Source organism: Ischnura elegans, chromosome 7 (assembly GCF_921293095.1).
Source record: "Ischnura elegans chromosome 7, ioIscEleg1.1, whole genome shotgun sequence".
NCBI lineage: Eukaryota > Metazoa > Arthropoda > Insecta > Odonata > Coenagrionidae > Ischnura > Ischnura elegans.
In genome coordinates, this window is record NC_060252.1 from 2,667,015 (window position 1) to 2,687,864 (window position 20,850).

The 20,850-nt window shown below is 37.3% G+C and overlaps 1 protein-coding gene across 3 annotated transcripts in view; it reads left to right on the forward strand.

Moving 5' to 3' along the window:
- The window catches only part of LOC124162879 (polyglutamylase complex subunit TTLL1), an 82,474-nt gene that overhangs the window by 24,822 nt on the left and 36,802 nt on the right, over positions 1–20,850 (forward strand). For all 3 annotated transcript variants that reach the window (XR_006865698.1, XM_046539570.1, XM_046539571.1), the window contains exon 4: positions 10,566–10,818. Coding sequence is in view for 2 of the 3 variants with exons in the window: in XM_046539570.1 (XP_046395526.1) it covers positions 10,566–10,818 (253 nt within the window). In the remaining variant the exon portion in view is untranslated. The remainder of the gene's footprint in view (positions 1–10,565; positions 10,819–20,850) is intronic.

A 20,850-nucleotide genomic window follows, 5' to 3' on the forward strand; every position in this document is an offset into this window, starting at 1 on the left:
GATCCTCCTCCGAGTAGGGAGTATAGGAGAAGGGAGAAAGAAAAAAAACTCTCTCTCGTTTCTGAAGCCAGAATACTCCCTCCCGATCGAGGAAGAGGAAATTTTTCGCGGAGGAAGAGATATTTTGAGGATTATTTTAGGTAACCAAATGTAATCCTCTTGTTGGAGTGTGGACTCTGGGAGGAAATTATAAACTATTTAACGAAAAAAAAAAATTGACATTTTTACCGCTTCTATGGTTTAAGAACAACAAATGTACGCTATTTTTAAGTTTTATGTTGTTTATAACAATTAATTAAGTTTAAACAAAGTTAGCAACAATTTAAGTAACATTTACGAGCGTTAAAAATTTCTACATGCCTTACGGGTTAAACAACAACAATTGAACGAACTTATGACTCTTCACATTATTTATAACAATTTTTAAAGTTTAAACAAATTTAGCAACAATTTTAGTAACTTTCAAAAAATTAAAAATTTCTGCATGTTGTACGGTTGAGAAGCGTTGGATGAACAATTAACCCGTACTCTTTCATGATTATAAAAATTACTTAAATTTAAACAAATTTAGCAACTTTTACAAAAATTAACAACAGGAATAATGGAATTTATCGATTTTTACTGAAATTTTATATTATGTACCAATGTCCTGCGGACGTCGCGTAGCCGTCTCGGGGACATTCCATTCCTACAGGTTAAATGAACTCTTTCAACTTATTGATTAATTAATATTTACTCTCTAGGGATTAAAAAATCTCAGAGGCGATTGATTGGAAAGTATTTTAATGAAACATAACGCTTTAAATTTATTTTAATTTTTAATGGTAAGAATTCTCCTAAAATTATCACGGCATCGATGGCCTCATTCCCAGATTAGACATTGTAATTGTCCCATTTAAGGATAGGCAATAGAAGGTAAGTACTGCCGTACATTTACTTTATATTGAAATTCTAGTTTTTTTGGTGGCGAACGAATTTTGAATCTACCGCTACTCCGCGATACAGGAAGGTGTTCTCCCATGGTTCTCCACATTCCTCCGTTCCTCCTTTCCAACAGAGGAACCGGAACGGAACACCGAAGACAGCATGGTTTCATGGTGGTTTGGTGGTTACAAAGATGCAGCTGTATTCCAAGTAAGTTTGATGTGACATCTAAATAATTTTTTCTTGGCTTCACTGGCGGCAGTATAGTGTTTCCGCATGCTCCTTATATTTCTTATAACTCAGCCTGTAACATCTCGAGGAAAAATATGGCTCTGCTTGGAACAACATGACCGTCTTAGTAAAACCGTTTTTGGCAACTAAAGGTAGCGTCTTTTTCCGTTGTTCATTGTGAAATTTTCGCTTTTGTTCCTTGTTTACATGATATAATTTAAAGTGGAAGTTCTTGTACTATAGTCTCTGTACGCGAGAACGTATAGGAAATAATGTAAGTGCTAGCGTATAAAACAGAACCTGTTGTTTTGATAACGTAGGCTACGGCTGAATTTGTTGTAAGTTCAAACGGTCCGTTAGGTTCCGTTCCTAAATCAAATCAAGTAGGGTTCTTGGCAATAAATATAACTAGGAATTGTACTTACGTGTAACCGGGGGCAACACGCATGTATGATTAATAGGTTTCACGTAAATTATTAATTCTTTGAAATCGGACTACACCGTGTGATTTCTTTCGATATGTATATTCACGCACGCATCGAAAAAGAACATTAATGTTATGATAGGATAACCACCAATGTTTAGCCTTTTTACAAAATGTTTTTATACTCTTTATCTGTTTGATGGAACTAGGTTAATAATTAAAAATTTTAGGTCCTAAATAAATAAATGATCTATTATATCAGTAAAGATAAGGCTTAGGGATTAAAAAATTACAGTGCCGACGTAACTTTTATAGCGTTTAATATATTTTTTCTGCCCAACTTTGCTAACCTACTAAACTATAAACTAATTTAACTACAAACTAAGTAACTGTGCTATTATTCATCCATGCATTTAATTTAGTGGAAACTATAGGACGACTGTAAGAAACTCGGGATGAATCTAAACAAGGTCTAATTTTAAGTGATATATTGTGTAAACAAACCTTACGGGTATGTTTCATGGTTCATTTATTTGCTCAAACTGCTGCATGAAATCTTATATCCAGAATATAGAACTTGTGCATCTTTTCGTACAGCCATCGGTACACATTTTGGTGTAGAGTATCGTGAACCTGATATATTTACCTGGAGGCATTTACTGAATATAGCTTTCATGTTTTGGAGTTGAATAAAAATAGCTTATCTGTATTTTTATTTAGTTCCTATCTCTATTTATAAGTTTGTATGTCTGTCTTCTTATAATTGTCTGTATACTTATTTGTCTTCATTCTTTACAGATGTTGCACTGAACCAGGACGATACAGCCACCAATTCTAGTGTGGAAGTTACAGTGAAGAGTTGGCTGGAACATGCTGAAGCAAGGCATAAGAGAGAGGTGTAAGTATTCGTTTGATTATTATATTGGTTTGGGCAAGGAGGAATAATTTTGGTCTGGATACTTTTTTGGCAAGTTGCTCCTGTTAAGGGAGCTCATATAAAGTAAATTTAAATAATTATTAAACATCTTGTAATACAAGGTTCACCCTTCCATGCTAAAGGTAGAGAAAATAGTATTGTTATGTATTATTTTCAGATGCAGATTCCACTACCAAGTAATTCAAACATTTGAAAACAATTTTTGTTCTGCATATGGGAGGTATAATTACCAAAAACATGGTTGAAAAGGATCTCATGCTCTATAAAAGTTCGATGTATAACACCTGTAGAACTTAAGAATGGGATAACTTATTCAACAGGGATGGTAGTTGCACAGTACTACAGAAGCTACTATTTTCTAGTAGCTCTAGCTAACTAAGATGTTTTGAAGTAGGTGTTGTTGTAGGAGCTATAGAAATTTCAGTAGCTCACAGCAGGCTTTAGCTGCTATTCACCTGTTATGTCTCTGTCGAAATGTGAATATTGCCAGTGAGCTAGGTTTTCACTTTTGCCTCGATACCAGACTACATTAGAAGATCTATTTTAATTATTAAGATTGGAAGAATTCGGAGATCTAAATCATGGAATGGCCTTAACTACAGCAAGTTATTGCTAGTTTTTCAAAGTTTCTATTTTTTTAAGTTGCATCTCGGCCAATGCAGCTAAGTGGTTTGTGTGCCAAATCAGTGTGGCTGTTTTCACACTAATCCCAAGAGATCTAGTCCACTTAAACTTCCTCCTTTAAATTTTCTAGTTTCCTTTACTCCTATATCATATTCAGCTCCTCTGCATTAGTCTTCCTTAGCTCCAGCTTATGTAACACTTTTCTTTACCTCCACAATTCACTCTAGTGTAGTCATAATCTTCAAGCAGAGACCAATTGTTCAGAAATATTATCCTCCATTTGAATGCTTTTTCCAATATCTTTTTCGAGACCTCTTCTTAGCTGTCTGGCAAGGATGGATCAAAGAATTTTTTTCTAGATGGTGCACCAGGGTCTAACAGGCAAACAGTCTTCTCATATTTGGGATTAAAATCTAGTTCAACAATTGTTCTATGAAAAATGTTCTTAATCATAATATATACATTACTAACATATTAATATTTTTACTCAAAATCTTTTCTTATTTAAGAACAAGAAAAAGTCAAAGAAAAGTTTGTAAAATGTATTCAGCCTGTAATGGACAGGTTTCCTAATTTTGAAACCTTAAGAATGTTAAGCACGTGACTAATATGACTGTAGCATCCTGTCTTATGTAATCTGCTTGTTACGTACAAGATACAATTTCTTGCAACAATGAAATGTTTATATGCTTCATTGTTACAGGAGCAGTGCAGGAGAGCATGACCGCTGAAAAAGATGTGGAGGTTGCCATCCAAAACTGGCTAAGGCACGCCAAGGAGCGGTTGCAGGGGAAGAAGAAAATTAAATAATATGTATCTAGTTTCTTGCATTGTATTATTTTAAGAAGCCAAATAAATATTGTGCATGGATTTGATGCCTTATTTATTTAAATTCTTGTCTGGACCTATTATTTATTTGTATCGAACAAAATGCAATCCTAACCTAAACGTGTCCTCAAGGTGTCCGGAGCGGACACTTTCAGGACGTCCGTAGGCCACCTTTTTTACTGACATGCGGACTTGCAGTGGACATCCTTTGGCATGAATTCGCACGTCCAAGGTTCAATATTGTGCATGGAATTGATGCCTTATTTATTTAAATTCTTGTCTGGACATATTATTTATTTGTATCGAACAAAATGCAATCCTAACCTAAACGTTAGTGAATTGTGGAGGTAAAGAAAAGTGTTACATAAGCTGGAGCTAAGGAAGACTAATGCAGAGGAGCTGAATATGATATAGGAGTAAAGGAAACTAGAAAATTTAAAGGAGGAAGTTTAAGTGGACTAGATCTCTTGGGATTAGTGTGAAAACAGCCACACTGATTTGGCACACAAACCACTTAGCTGCATTGGCCGAGATGCAACTTAAAAAAATAGAAACTTTGAAAAACTAGCAATAACTTGCTGTAGTTAAGGCCATTCCATGATTTAGATCTCCGAATTCTTCCAATCTTAATAATTAAAATAGATCTTCTAATGTAGTCTGGTATCGAGGCAAAAGTGAAAACCTAGCTCACTGGCAATATTCACATTTCGACAGAGACATAACAGGTGAATAGCAGCTAAAGCCTGCTGTGAGCTACTGAAATTTCTATAGCTCCTACAACAACACCTACTTCAAAACATCTTAGTTAGCTAGAGCTACTAGAAAATAGTAGCTTCTGTAGTACTGTGCAACTACCATCCCTGTTGAATAAGTTATCCCATTCTTAAGTTCTACAGGTGTTATACATCGAACTTTTATAGAGCATGAGATCCTTTTCAACCATGTTTTTGGTAATTATACCTCCCATATGCAGAACAAAAATTGTTTTCAAATGTTTGAATTACTTGGTAGTGGAATCTGCATCTGAAAATAATACATAACAATACTATTTTCTCTACCTTTAGCATGGAAGGGTGAACCTTGTATTACAAGATGTTTAATAATTATTTAAATTTACTTTATATGAGCTCCCTTAACAGGAGCAACTTGCCAAAAAAGTATCCAGACCAAAATTATTCCTCCTTGCCCAAACCAATATAATAATCAAACGAATACTTACACCTCTCTCTTATGCCTTGCTTCAGCATGTTCCAGCCAACTCTTCACTGTAACTTCCACACTAGAATTGGTGGCTGTATCGTCCTGGTTCAGTGCAACATCTGTAAAGAATGAAGACAAATAAGTATACAGACAATTATAAGAAGACAGACATACAAACTTATAAATAGAGATAGGAACTAAATAAAAATACAGATAAGCTATTTTTATTCAACTCCAAAACATGAAAGCTATATTCAGTAAATGCCTCCAGGTAAATATATCAGGTTCACGATACTCTACACCAAAATGTGTACCGATGGCTGTACGAAAAGATGCACAAGTTCTATATTCTGGATATAAGATTTCATGCAGCAGTTTGAGCAAATAAATGAACCATGAAACATACCCGTAAGGTTTGTTTACACAATATATCACTTAAAATTAGACCTTGTTTAGATTCATCCCGAGTTTCTTACAGTCGTCCTATAGTTTCCACTAAATTAAATGCATGGATGAATAATAGCACAGTTACTTAGTTTGTAGTTAAATTAGTTTATAGTTTAGTAGGTTAGCAAAGTTGGGCAGAAAAAATATATTAAACGCTATAAAAGTTACGTCGGCATTGTAATTTTTTAATCCCTAAGCCTTATCTTTACTGATATAATAGATCATTTATTTATTTAGGACCTAAAATTTTTAATTATTAACCTAGTTCCATCAAACAGATAAAGAGTATAAAAACATTTTGTAAAAAGGCTAAACATTGGTGGTTATCCTATCATAACATTAATGTTCTTTTTCGATGCGTGCGTGAATATACATATCGAAAGAAATCACACGGTGTAGTCCGATTTCAAAGAATTAATAATTTACGTGAAACCTATTAATCATACATGCGTGTTGCCCCCGGTTACACGTAAGTACAATTCCTAGTTATATTTATTGCCAAGAACCCTACTTGATTTGATTTAGGAACGGAACCAAACGGACCCTTTGGACTTTCAACAAATTCAGCCGTAGCCTACGTTATCAAAACAACAGGTTCTGTTTTATACGCTAGCACTTACATTATTTCCTATACGTTCTCGCGTACAGAGACTATAGTACAAGAACTTCCACTTTAAATTATATCATGTAAACAAGGAACAAAAGCGAAAATTTCACAATGAACAACGGAAAAAGACGCTACCTTTAGTTGCCAAGTAACGGTTTTACCAAGACGGTCATGTTGTTCCAAGCAGAGCCATATTTTTCCTCGAGATGTTACAGGCTGAGTTATAAGAAATATAAGGAGCATGCGGAAACACTATACTGCTGCCAGTGAACGCCAAGAAAAAATTATTTAGATGTCACATCACACTTACTTGGAATACAGCTGCATCTTTGTAACCACCAAACCACCATGAAACCATGCTGTCTTCGGTGTTCCGTTCCGGTTCCTCTGTTGGAAAGGAGGAACGGAGGAATGTGGAGAACCATGGGAGAACACCTTCCTGTATCGCGGAGTAGCGGTAGATTCAAAATTCGTTCGCCACCAAAAAAACTAGAATTTCAATATAAAGTAAATGTACGGCAGTACTTACCTTCTATTGCCTATCCTTAAATGGGACAATTACAATGTCTAATCTGGGAATGAGGCCATCGATGCCGTGATAATTTTAGGAGAATTCTTACCATTAAAAATTAAAATAAATTTAAAGCGTTATGTTTCATTAAAATACTTTCCAATCAATCGCCTCTGAGATTTTTTAATCCCTAGAGAGTAAATATTAATTAATCAATAAGTTGAAAGAGTTCATTTAACCTGTAGGAATGGAATGTCCCCGAGACGGCTACGCGACGTCCGCAGGACATTGGTACATAATATAAAATTTCAGTAAAAATCGATAAATTCCATTATTCCTGTTGTTAATTTTTGTAAAAGTTGCTAAATTTGTTTAAATTTAAGTAATTTTTATAATCATGAAAGAGTACGGGTTAATTGTTCATCCAACGCTTCTCAACCGTACAACATGCAGAAATTTTTAATTTTTTGAAAGTTACTAAAATTGTTGCTAAATTTGTTTAAACTTTAAAAATTGTTATAAATAATGTGAAGAGTCATAAGTTCGTTCAATTGTTGTTGTTTAACCCGTAAGGCATGTAGAAATTTTTAACGCTCGTAAATGTTACTTAAATTGTTGCTAACTTTGTTTAAACTTAATTAATTGTTATAAACAACATAAAACTTAAAAATAGCGTACATTTGTTGTTCTTAAACCATAGAAGCGGTAAAAATGTCAATTTTTTTTTTTCGTTAAATAGTTTATAATTTCCTCCCAGAGTCCACACTCCAACAAGAGGATTACATTTGGTTACCTAAAATAATCCTCAAAATATCTCTTCCTCCGCGAAAAATTTCCTCTTCCTCGATCGGGAGGGAGTATTCTGGCTTCAGAAACGAGAGAGAGTTTTTTTTCTTTCTCCCTTCTCCTATACTCCCTACTCGGAGGAGGATCTCGAGACTTTCTCTCGGAGTTCCTCCTTGAGGAGGTGAGTGTTTTAAGAGGAAACCAAAACTCCGAAACCCTGCATAATGGGACACTAGCTGGACGTCCGCTGGACATCCGAGATAGGACAGTGTGCGGACGGATGGCCAGGACAGCCGGCGGATGTCCTCTGGCTGTCCTGAAAATCCGCGGACACTGAGAGGACGCGACGGACGCGCAGCGGACGTCCTCTGGCAACGATGTGCTGTGTGGGGGCCTTGGTAAGATCATAGAAGATTCTGACTGTGAATAGTTTATCATTGAGGCCCTGTAGGATATTATTTATCAGTTCAAAAGAGGCCGAGTTAGTAGACTTTCCAGCCCTAAAGCCATGCTGATTTTCATGAAGTGAGTTGCATGAAGTTTAATAGTCCTGCAATGACTTAAGGAACAATTTTTCAAACAGCTTTGAGAAAACAGATAAAATTGATATGGTTTTTTGTTATCAGCTTCATTGTTTGAGCCTTTTTTGTGCACAGGGATTACATGAAAATGTTTTAAAGTTGATGGGAACTGAAGAAAAGGAATAGTTTACTATCTCTGCCAATGGTGTAGCAATGACATTGGATTCAGCTTTTAGTGTGGGGATTTCATCAAGCCCTGCCAAATAAGAGTTGTTAAAAGAATTTATAGTCTTTACAATCTCCAAAGGAGCAGTTGGAAAGAGGAACATTGAATGAGGTGAGGAGTGACAATGTTTTTCACTGGGAGAGGAGGTATTTACATCAAGTTGCGAGACAATGTTGCAGAAATAATAGTTGAACATGTCCGCAATTTTTTCAGGGTCAGTGAAAGTCTGGCCATTGAAGTTCATAGATGTGGGGAGATTTTTATGGGATGAGGCTTTGTTTAAGTTACTAATTACTTTCCAAGATGATTTAATTACATTAGAAGAGTTCTTGATGTAATTTTCCACACCTAATCTTCTGTAATGAAAAAGGAGGGCTTTACACTCTTTTCTGGCCATCTGATAAGTTTGGTGTGGATTAGGATCGTTGAATTTGTATTGAGAGTGGAGAGTGCAAACATGCTGGGACATAGCTTTGAGCTCAGGTGAGTAAATTTTCGATTGATAATTTGTTTTCCTTTGCTTGATTTTACGGAGTGGGAATGCAGAGTTAAAGTAAGATACAAAAATATTATAGAAGGCACTGAATTTTTCATTACATTTGGAGGCCTGAAACACATCGTCCCAAGACTCTTGAGCCAGGACAGTTACAAATTCCATCTTTGAATTTTCAGAGAAGGTTCTTTTCATAGAATAGGTTGGAGAAGAATTTTTAATGGGATAATCACAATCAATGGTCACATTGAGGACGAAGTGGTCAGTTAGGCTAGTGCCTTGAGTTTTGCATAGTAGTTTTGATTTGGAAATGTCAGTAATGAAATAATCGATGAGTGACTGACATTTGTGGGTTGTTCTTGTGGGGTCAGTGTTGATAACCTGAAGGCCAAAAGAAATTAGCAAGTTTGAGAAAGAAGACTTCATGAAGGAGTGAACTAGGAAATTAATATTAAGATCCCCAAAGATCATAACACCATCCACATTTCTACTAAATACAAGCATAAGAATATTGTTCAAAACAGAGAAAATCGCCAAAATTACCGCTACTTTCACATTGATAAAACAGCGTAAGTTTGTTGTTTAACTTTCAGTAAACCTGTAGCGCATTCACATAATTTATCAGATGAGTAATCCACTTTTAATTCTGTAATATTAACCTCAGATCGGCAGTATAATGCCACACCACCACATTTAAATTGTTTCCTGCAGTAGGAGGACACTAAATGGAAACCTTCTAAAGTACTAGTGGATATTTCCTCCTTAGAGAGTCAGTGTTCTGCAAGAATTAGCGCATCAGTATCTAATTTATTTCATATGTACCACCTCAAGTTCAACGTATTTGTTTCTTAGACATTGAATAGGTATATTTACAAAAAGGAACTTTGCTGCACAACTTGCCTTTCCAAATAATTTGGTAGGGGATTTATTGGCGTGATTAAATTGGCTCACTATGATCGTGTTGGTCATAACCGTAGTCGCATTTTGTCACAAGGGCACAACATTTGATTCTTGACCGGTATTATAGTATACTGATGGAAGATTCAATATTCCTTGTAGTTACAGTACTTGTATCCCTGCTAACGCATTTAATTATTTCAGAACACAAGTTGTAAGTACCTACGTTGTTTAAATGAAGACCGTGGTGAGTATAAGATGCACGATCCAAGCTATTAACATCAAGTACAGTTACATGATCTAAGTTTGTACTTAGTTCCTCATTTACCTTTTCTGACTCTAAATTGATACATGCGGATGCAGGAAGGTCGTGTGCAAATGAATATTGTGCGAAACAAAATACCCAAGTCATAGGTATTTTGTTTTGCTTGTCAATTGCATTTGGAGCAGTGTTTTGTATTTCAAATACTCCTTGGCCTGTATTAAGGCCAGCTCTGGTGGTAGTACATACATAGTTGCTTTTGTCTTCCTATATTTTTTTTGTCATTTTCTCAATTTTTTTACAAAGAAAAAGTTTTAGTGTTGCCATACATTGTGCATTGTGCTGAGACGTTATTCCCCATCTTCATTGGTATCTTTTGTTAGTTTTGGCTAGAGCGCACATTTGGAGACAGTCAAGTAAAATTTATTGAGAAAGTTGGAGTTGAATATGTATGTTGATCATTTTACCATACATTCAGTGTGCATTGGCATCTCAGCATACATCATGTAGAAGAACTCCTGTCTTGATCTTAATATTACAAAATATTGCATACTGTGTATCATTCTTGAGATTCTGAGTTGATATTTATCACCAAGTGCAGACATAGATCAAATGAGGAAAGCCAGTCTTCGTTTTTTGTTTTGTAGGGAGTGGACGCCAGTACCTGTACTTAGACCTGGTGCCAGTCACCTTTGTCCTGCCAGCAGATTACAACATGTTTGTCGAAGAGTACAGGAAGACGCCGCTGAGCACATGGATCATGAAACCTTGTGGCAAGTCTCAAGGTGCTGGCATATTCCTTATCAACAAACTGTCCAAGTTGAAGAAATGGTCGAGGGAGAGCAAGTCGCCTTCTGCCTTCAATCCGTGCCTGGCCCGCGAATCCTATGTCATATCCAGGTACGTCAGCATCTCTCTGTCAGACATTTCTTGAGAGCCATCACAAAGAATAGATCATAATAAATCAGTTGAGTGCAGGCACAAGTCCAAAGGTGGGAGGATACGAATGTCAATAAGAGTTGGATAAACTGAATTCATTTTTTCTTCTTTTAATTTGTTTTTTGTAACTGACATTCAAATTTTCCTGTCTTCGGACATTTTCAGGAAGAGGAATGTTGCCATCTGTTTCCTCAGACTGCATGCAAGTAAAAAGGGTGTATCCCACTATTTATTGGCTCAATTTAGTGTGTATACTGTATAAGCGCGTACAAGAGGCGACCCCCTATCTTGAGCATCGGAGCTAAAGAAAATATATTTTGCAGCATTTTTTTTATCCTGTCGTGCAGTGTTGCAGATGCATGCCTGGACTTTCAACAGTTATAAAATTTTCCTCTTTCAACCCTAAAAATTTACGCAGAATTTTTTCAGCTAAATTTACACGATACATATGGTGCTCGGAGATAAGAAGGTATTCACTTGCAGCCTTAACCTTATGATGCTTACTAGGTATGGTCGGATCAGATACCTCGGTTCCAAATATCCACGGATAATGCCCTTCACCTTATACTTCGGATCCAAATTCGCTGAAGAAATAGAATCTGAATCCAAAAGTTTTAATCAATACTTTTGTGAATGCAACATCCCATTAGAATGAGTAGAAAGAGTTCTGATCCTCTCTTCGAATAAGCCGTTGGTCTACGATGCTTGTCCTACTCACGAAAAATTTTGTTTAAATGCTCTCGTAGGAGTATAGCAATAGAATTACAGCTGTGGAAATTTTTAAGGCAAAACACAACAGGCACACAGCTTGAATCTTCCCAAGAGATTAGACAACAATCGGGAGAATTTCAGCGCCGTAGGATAATAATCACATTGTAGATTTCACAGAACCACACTCGGCCCTCTATCAGCCAATACCTCTGCCTTTTTTCCTTTCAGAGACCTCACAGGCCATAAATTACTTGCCTCAATGGAAAACATCAAGTTACTCGGGAACAATGGAAACGTGTTTCATCCCTACTCAGTCTCACTAACTGACCTTTTTTGGTCTTCCAGCTTCTCCCAGTTTCTGGAGGCCAAATGCTAGGTAAGTTACCTACTGAGCTCGAAGATGTCTCGATAGCTTTCAGCAATTGTATGATTGTATGACACGCATGAATTTGAAAATAGATGAGACCTAATGCGATGCATATCTTACAGCATTTAAGTTTTTTAACTCATTGTGTACGGATGGCAAGAATTCTCGTCATTTTTTCCTCGAATGTTCTGGACGGATGATGAAGATTCTCGTCATTTAGGCGTGTCAACCTAAACAATTTTAAAGCGTACAATATGTATTCGTTAGTACTTTTTCAGTTGTTGTTCATTATTCATAATGAATTGATGCATCATAACGTTTGATTGGGTAAAGTTATATTCTAAACATTAGCTTATCCCAGTACGCAATGTGTTAAGTGTAGCATGAGCGCATTCAAACAAGACGAGATGGACTGGAAACTTCAGGCAACGCAAACTGTGTACATCACATTGCCCCTTTGCTTTGAAGGCAACTACGTCACTTGCAAGATTGGACGTGATCTTCCCTTGCTCCTTCGTTCGTAGCTTGAAAGACGGAGGGAGCACGCTCCTTCCCCTCGACCTCTCCTTCACCCATCTTCAATTATAAACATTTCTGATTTCATGTATCCGCCATTTAGTACAAGAATGTGCACACTCATTCAAATTTTTAAACTGCAGGTTTTTGACACCAATATAATTTTCAGTTGCAATAATCCTCACAATAGCATATGAAGATGATTTTTGAAAAATCAGGTCCTCAGCGTAATGGAAATTACTCGGCAAGACAGATGTTGACTATTAACCAGGTATTGTCCTTCAAAACTACGCATTTCTCTACGCTTGATATGGCATTACTGTGTGCAGTATAAATTCCTTGGGATGCCCACTCGTGGCAGTAAATTTAGTGTGCCCTCCGGAGCAAAAAAACCCCACGCTATCTTTTCCATGTTCACCTCTGAGGTACTGATGTGACAGCGCCATGCTTATGAGCATGAAAAGCTTACTGGAGCAGTTTTAAAATACATCTAAGGGTGAAACTCCCCTGCCTGCCGCATGTTTTTGACCTAAGGTTTCAGATGACTGACTTGCTGAAAACTCAGTTCCCCTTGGACTTGCGACCGGTGAAGGTGAGGGGGGAAGATGAGAAGCTTGTATAAGAGGTGCACCCTCAAATTTCAGCTGCAATTTCTGGGAAAAAAGGTGCGCCTCTTACTTGTGCTTATACGGTGTACATATAATGATTGCAGATAACATTTTCCTTCATTTAAGATTCGTATAATTCAAGAATCTTCAAAAATTACTCTTGGTGTTTCTTCCCGGTGCTGCTTTTGCGTCCATTTTATTTTTTTCAATAAAGATCGCTGAAAACGTCGAAGGGGTGTGAACTCGTGCACGGATGATCCGCAACACGGATAAGTCGCACTGGGATAATCGGGATTCTGTTGTAGTTCAAGAAGGAGTTTGGGATCGCAGGAAAGATGGCGTAAATTAAGAAATTTATTAGCGTAAACTAAAATACCTTTACTTCAATATAAAAGGAAAAGTCTTTTGTTATTCTATATATGTATGTACTTACTCAATATTCACAAGCTGAATAATGAATAATCTGTAATGTAAAAAATAACAATTAAGTGAAGGATAGTAAAATATATCGCCACCTCTGAATACGATAAAATTTCTTTTCCTTCCATATTATGCAATATTTTTTGCCTTTGGTTAGTATTCTATGAAAGAGAATGTTTTGTAATACAATGATGGTTATATCAGACGGATAATTGGCTTTTCAATGTTATCATGAAAATTAACTCTAACCATAATGTTTATGTCCACTTTCTTGTCACGCTGATGGAATTAACCGTATAAGCGTGTGTAAGAGGCGCACCTTTTTTCCCAGAAATTGCAGCCGAAAATGAGGGTGCGCCTCTTACGCAAACTTCTTATCTTCCCCCCCTCCCCTTCGCCGGTCGCAAGTTCAAGGGGAACTGAGTGGCCTTGGTTTTCAGCGTGAGTCAGTCATCAGAAACCCTGGGTCGAAAACAAGCGGCAGGCAGGGGAGTTTCTCCCTTAGTGACGTATTTTTAAAATTCTCCTGTTTGCTTTTCTTGTAAGCATCGCGCCGTCACCTCGGTACCCCAGAGGTGAACATGGAAAAGATCGCGTGGGGTATTTTGCTCCGGAGGGCGAGCTAAATTTACTGCCACGAGTGGGTATCCCGCAGCATTTATGCTGCATATAGTAATCGCTTATCAAACGTAGAGAAATGCGTAGTTTTGAAGGACATACCTGGTTAATAGTCAACATCTCTCTTGCCGAGCAATTTCCATTACGCTGAGGACCTGATTTTTCAAAAATCATCTTCAGATGCTAATATGAGGATTTTTCGCAACTGAAAATTACAGTGAGTCCTCGTTTAACGTCACTTACCGTTCCTGAAAAATGTGACGTTAACCCTCATATGGATTCTCTGCGCCTTAGCGGCGCTCGTGGTTTTAAAAGTGGTGTAAAAATTTTCCTTTCCAATGGATCATTCTGAAATTTTCAGTAGTCTATTTTTTCTGCCTTTTTCGTCTACGTATAAAATTTTGTTAGCATAGTGTCGATAGTTTACATTTTATTGGCCTCTAATGGAAAAAGTTACGTCGTTGGATTTTCGGCGCCGCTGCGGCGCTCAGTATTTCCTCGTCGCTACGTCATTGACTGCACTCCTAATGTTAATGTCAAATCATTTATGTTTCGTATGAAATGCTATAATATATTTATTATCATATTATTTATATTTTTAAACATTATAAACAAAATGAAATTGTTAAACAAAAGGAAAATTTTACCATACCTATTTTGCTTTCTCTTACAGCTAAAAATCAAAATATTTGCCTCAATATGATGTTCATTGACAAAACTTCATCTTTTTACAAAATTATTCATAAAAACCTATGGCTAGTCAAAGTTGTTTTCTCATGGGCCGCCGACTTAGTTTTGCTTGGACCGAGAATTTCCTCATCGTTACGTCAGGGTCTGCACTTTCAACACTAATGTCAAAGCAATAATGTTTCATATGAAATGCTATAATCTATTTTAATCCTATTATTTAATTTTTAACTTATAAACCAAGTGAAATTGTTTAACAAAAGGAAAATATTACAATACCAATTGTGCTTTCTCTTTTAGCTAAGAATCATTACGTTTGCTTCGTTATAATGTTCATTGACAAAACTTCATCTTTTTGCGAGAATTATTCATAGAAACTCATGCCTATTCAAAGTTGTTTTTCCATGGCTTCCGACTTAGTTCTGCTTGGGCACCTTCTCCGCTCCGCGTCCACGTTACTGCCGTGGTGATAGTCAGCTTTGGGTAAATACTAGAGTGACTCTGTTTAGAATTACTCCAAGCAGCAATTCTAAGAAAAATTTAACACAATGCATTATCCGAATTCGTAGAATAATGCTTCCTCACCGTTGTGTGAATATTTTTCGCTGAATGAGTAACTGTAACTTACCAAGAGGTTCAGAAGTTTCACCGACTACCCTTGAAGAACACATCGCACAGTTATTGTTATATGTCTTGTACTTTTCATTCGAAAAAAATCCCTTTGCGGCTACGATAGTATATACAAAATTGCTGGCGTTTATATAGCTACTGATGACGTGACAGTTTACCATTGAGGTGAAATCAAGATAACTACCCAACTAATTTCGTGATAGAAAATAATTTCTCTTTCCTGACGATGAGTTTAGACTTTACATGGTAAAAATCGTTTCATTATGAATAGATGAAAAGACAATTTACTATGAGTTGAAAATTTGTAAACATATATCTCGTTTCTATGTGTACTGAAATGTACAGATGTTTTATGCATTGGGGGTGTTACTAACGTAAAGGGATGAGTGAGAAGGAGAAAGGAGAAGGAATGCCAGGAGATTGTTTTGAGGTGAAGGGGCGGTAGTGTGTAGACTGCCAAGGATCGGGGAATACCCAGATCGTTAGGACAGGTAGGAGTAGAAAATCCTTATCGCAAAAAAGGTTGGGAGTGCAAGGAGGCAATTAGATACAAAAGCCTGCTTTTTCTTCATCCTTCTAACGCTGCATGAAGGACAGGGAACAAAAGCCTTGTCAAAACGCCCCGCGGTGGCCCTCCCTTCATTCCAAGAAGGTCCAGCTCGGTGGGTCATTAGGGTGGTGAGAAGTTCAATCAAGTTTTGTGGGAGGGGGTAAGAAGGTGGTGAATGACGAATAAGGGAGCTTAGTGGGAAAGTATGGAGAGTCTCAATGTTTGGGTCAGTGAAACGCTAAGAAAGGAAACGGAAAGAAAATGTAAGGGAAGTCCTTCCAAAGTGAGGGTATTTTTGTCACCCCAGAGCATTCTTTCAACATTTTTTCACGCAGCTGCACCTTCTCCCCTACCACCAATAACATATACTTCTAAGAATTTATTTTTTTTTGGACTTCCCACCAATCCAGGAGTAAAACCTAATCTTATGCACTCCCACGCAAAACATTTACCCGTCCATATCTAAGGAAACCTTTCGCTTGGGCTACACGTCCCCAGTGGGGGAATGGGGCTCCGTGGTAGGAAAAGAGTACCGACCCTTCTAGCTCCATCTCCAAAGAAGCGTTGAGTTCTTTGACACGCCGCTTATCATCCCATATTATTTATATTTCAAAAGCCATAAGACTTGATTTTTTTAATTTCAGGACATAAGCTCCCAGAATATTCGTAAGATTTGTCTTGATCGCCAGAATCTTGTAAAAATCACGAAAGTTACATTCGTCTCTTCACACTTAACCTACATCTGTTCCATTATTAACGTTTAATAACTTATCCTTCTATATACACTGCAAAGATATAACATATGGGTGGACGCATTGAAGCAAAATTATGTCATATGGGCATAAACGAATTTTATTTGGTCATCATTTTTAGCATTTAGATACATAAAATTATAAACAATATTAACATTAAAAAGCGGAGTTTGCCGAGCTCTGCATATCAGAAAAATATTTTAAACAACAATTACTCACGAAATTAAAACTTTCACTCAAAAATAACATACAAAGGGAACTGAAATAAAGAGCATTACGGCAAGAAATGGAAAAGAATGCAGCGTTCAATTTTTTTTGTTATTACTTCAACAATAAGGGTTTAAATCTAGCAAAACACGGTAAGAAATAAAGATAATAGATGTATTTACCATTATCAATCAAAAAACTTGTAAATTCAAGCTAACTTTGAAAGATAATAGCAAAAAATGACGCGGCGCCGCTCCGGCGCCGAGAATCCAACGACGTAACTAATTTTGTAAATCCATATGAGGGTTAAACAAAATGACGTTAATCGAAGCACAATGTCCCGTAAGAAACAATGTAAAAAGTGAATATCGGCTCCTAGACCTCACAATTCCTACGTGAAAAAATTTTAGCGTATCATATTTGGGCCATTTCTTACGATGGGAATGCCAAACTATGGCATAAACACGAGTCCCTGTCTTCATTGACGGCAATACCAGCAGCGACGTACATCCTTCTCCATTTTTGTATCTTCCCGCGTTTGTTTTTTCAGCTTCGCTATGGTGGTCACCTGGGCATCATCATCGCTGAAACATCGTCGCAGTTACAGGAACCAAGATTATTGAGAACACGGCGAAAAAGTGACGACAAATACTCCGAGTTCTACCCGGAAAAATTCCTAGAAATCACTTTTCAGGTTCCAGAAAACCGTTATGTCAAGTAAAATTTGCTAAAACTTTACTTGACATTTACGCACTTAACATTTGCGCACCTACCTAAGAATTCATTTTGCAGAAAATTTTCTATAAACGTAATTGAAATTGACAATAAACACACCGTTTTACACTTCATTTAGACTGACTGTATTACCGCCCACAAAACGAACAACCTGCAACGCCAGCCGCTTCGCATTTTTTCTCGCGCGAAATTTAAAAGACCTGACGTTATCGCGAAGCAAAGGTGCGATAAACGAATGACGGTCTCAAAATTTTCGTGACGTTATCGCGAAATGACGTTAAACGGGGTGACGTAGAACGAGGACTCACTGTATATTGGTGTCAAAACCTGCGGTTTAAAAAATTCGAACGAGTGTGTTCATTGTTGGACTAAATGGTGGATAGGAGAAATCGGAAATGCTTACAAGTAAAGAGCGCTGAAGGAGAGGTCAAGGGGAAGGAGCGCGCTCCCTCCCCTCCGTATTTCAAGCTACGAGGCTATGAGCGAAGGAGCAAGGGAAGAACACGTCTGATCTTGCATGTGACGTCATTGCCTTCGAAGCGAAGGGGCGAAGGCGCAGCAATGTGAAGTACGCAGTTTGCGTTGCCTGATGTTTCCAGTCCGTCTCGTCCAATATTAGTAGCCTTGTTTTAACTATAAATCTTTGTGTTATTCAATTAGAGCTTAAAAAACTTAAATGCTGTCAGATATACGTCGCGTTAGGTCTCATTCTTTTTAAAACCTCGTGCTTGTCATACAATTGCTGAAAGATATCGAGATATCTTCAAGCTCAGTAGGTGACTCACCTAGCATTTGGCCTCCAGAAACTGGGAGAATTGAACCTGGTAGAACGAAAAAGGTCAGTTGGTGAGGTCAGTTGGGGGAAGGGATGAAACACATTTCCATTGTTCCCTGGTAACTTGATATTTTCCTATTTTCCTGTGTGGTCTCGGAAAGGAAAAAAAATGGCGTAGGCATTGGCTGATGGAGGGCCGAGTGTGGTTTCGTTAAATTTACGACTTGGTTATTATCCTACGGCACTGATATTGATTGTGGTCCAATCTCTTGGGAAGGTTCATGCTATGTGCCTGTCGTGTTTTGCCTTAAAATTTTCCATGGCTGCAATTATATTGCAATACTCCTGCGAGAGCTTTTATACAAAATTGTTCGTGAGTAGGACTATCATCGTAGAGCAACGGAGTATGCTAAGAGAGGATCGGAACTCTTTCTACTCCTTCTTATTCCGCTATTACCGCCGCAGTTATCAAAATTTCCTCTTTCAATTAGTATTGAAAGAGGAAATTTTTATAACTGCCGAAATTTCAGGAATAGGTCTGCAACACCGCACTAGAGGATAAAAAATGCCGCAAATTTTTTTCTTTATAACTTCGATGCTCAAAATAGGGGTGCGCCTCTTTCACACGATTATACGGTATATTCCAATCATTACAAAAGCTTCCGTATGGACTAGATTTGACCTCCAATGACTTCTTCTCATTTTCCAACTTCAATAAATAGCTTGGTGGACAAAGGTTTACGTCTAAGGAGTAGGTCATATCCCAAAATAATGCCTTTTTTGAGGACATCCCAAAATTCTACTTTTTGGATGGCTGAAAATGCTTGGAAATTTGTTATGATGATCTACCAATACAATGGGGTGTTTGCATGGATTTTTTTAGCGATATATGCGGAAACTTCACTTCATCCTAGATACGGAAATGCTATTTAAACTTAAATTTAGGGTAATTTTGGCCATTTCTGGCTGCGTTAAAAATTACCCGGTTTGAACGTCCGCGAAAACAAGAAAAATGAACATGGCCGCCTGTGACGTCACGTGCCCGTAACTACGAGTACTTGCCGTACGGGTATGCTGTAGTTAATGGTTATGCGCTGTCTTGAACGAAAGTCAGAGATAAACTGTGCGCAATGTCAGCATATAAATGGTGTTTTGTACCAGAGTGTACAAATATAAGCAGCAGGAACCCTAGCAAAGTGTTTTTCGCAGTTCCGAAGGAAGAGAAACAGAGGAAGAAATGGTTTAGAGCTGCAAGAAGGGACTTCAATGTCTCTCTGAAATCAACCCTTTATTGCTGCGAGGACCGTTTTAAGGTATTTTAATATTTATTACTGACGCTTATTGAATAGATGCTGATGTATGTATATGACACGTAAATTATTCATGATGAAGAGCCTTTAACATCTCCTGAATGAATCCATTAATCATACAAAATAGCCAACGTAATGAAATGGAAAATAGATGCTTCCAAAAAACTGCAATTCAAAGGATGTAAATTGTTGACGAAGAAAACCTTGGAAGAAGCATCTAGGAGATCAGAAGTAAACAGTCTGAGCTACGATTTTGGTATGTACAGTTAAAAATATATACCTAATGCTTTTGTTCTTAGATGGAGGACGACATGGGAAATTTCATGAGGTGCAAAATGGTAGGAGGGCATAAGCTATTGAAAAAATGTGCTTTTCCCCACGTATTTGGCTGCCAGGAAGATCGGCAGAGAGCATTTGCGTCAACCACCCGAAAATTACCCATGAAGAGGACTCAGCAGAGATTAATAGAAGACGCACTGAGTGTAAGTTATGCAAATGCAGCCCTCCCTAGGCTGGTTCTAAAGATATTTGTAGCCTCAATGTGAATTGATGAATATTACATTCTTATAATGGGAACTCTTTATAGGTACCTAATTTAAGTGTACACTGCATTGTTTATATTTGCCCTTTAAATTAATTAATATTTTAATTAATTAATAAAATAAATGATAATCACTAAATAGAAACAGTTACAGAGACATAAATGTGTTCTACAGGTATAGATTGACTAATATATGATATGCTGCCACATCATAGGCGGATCCACGGGGGCACGTGCCCCCCCAGACCCTTAAAAATGTGCTAGATTTTTAATACGGTCCCATTATCATTTCGTTCGTTTTGTATGACGAGGTATCCTTGTGCCCCCCCCCCCCCCACCCCACCCCCCCCGTGAACAAAATCATGGATCCGCCCCTGTGCAACATTGAAGCCTAATAACAACAGAACAGTTAATATTTTTGAAAAATATTTCATATTAAAATGTGGCATCCATACTCTTGGCTTCTAACTATTGGCTATACTTGGATTCTAACCCCATCATATCTGAAATAAAATGGGCAAAATAATAAGCTTGAAAGTGAAATAAAATGTTGTTAATCATGTATT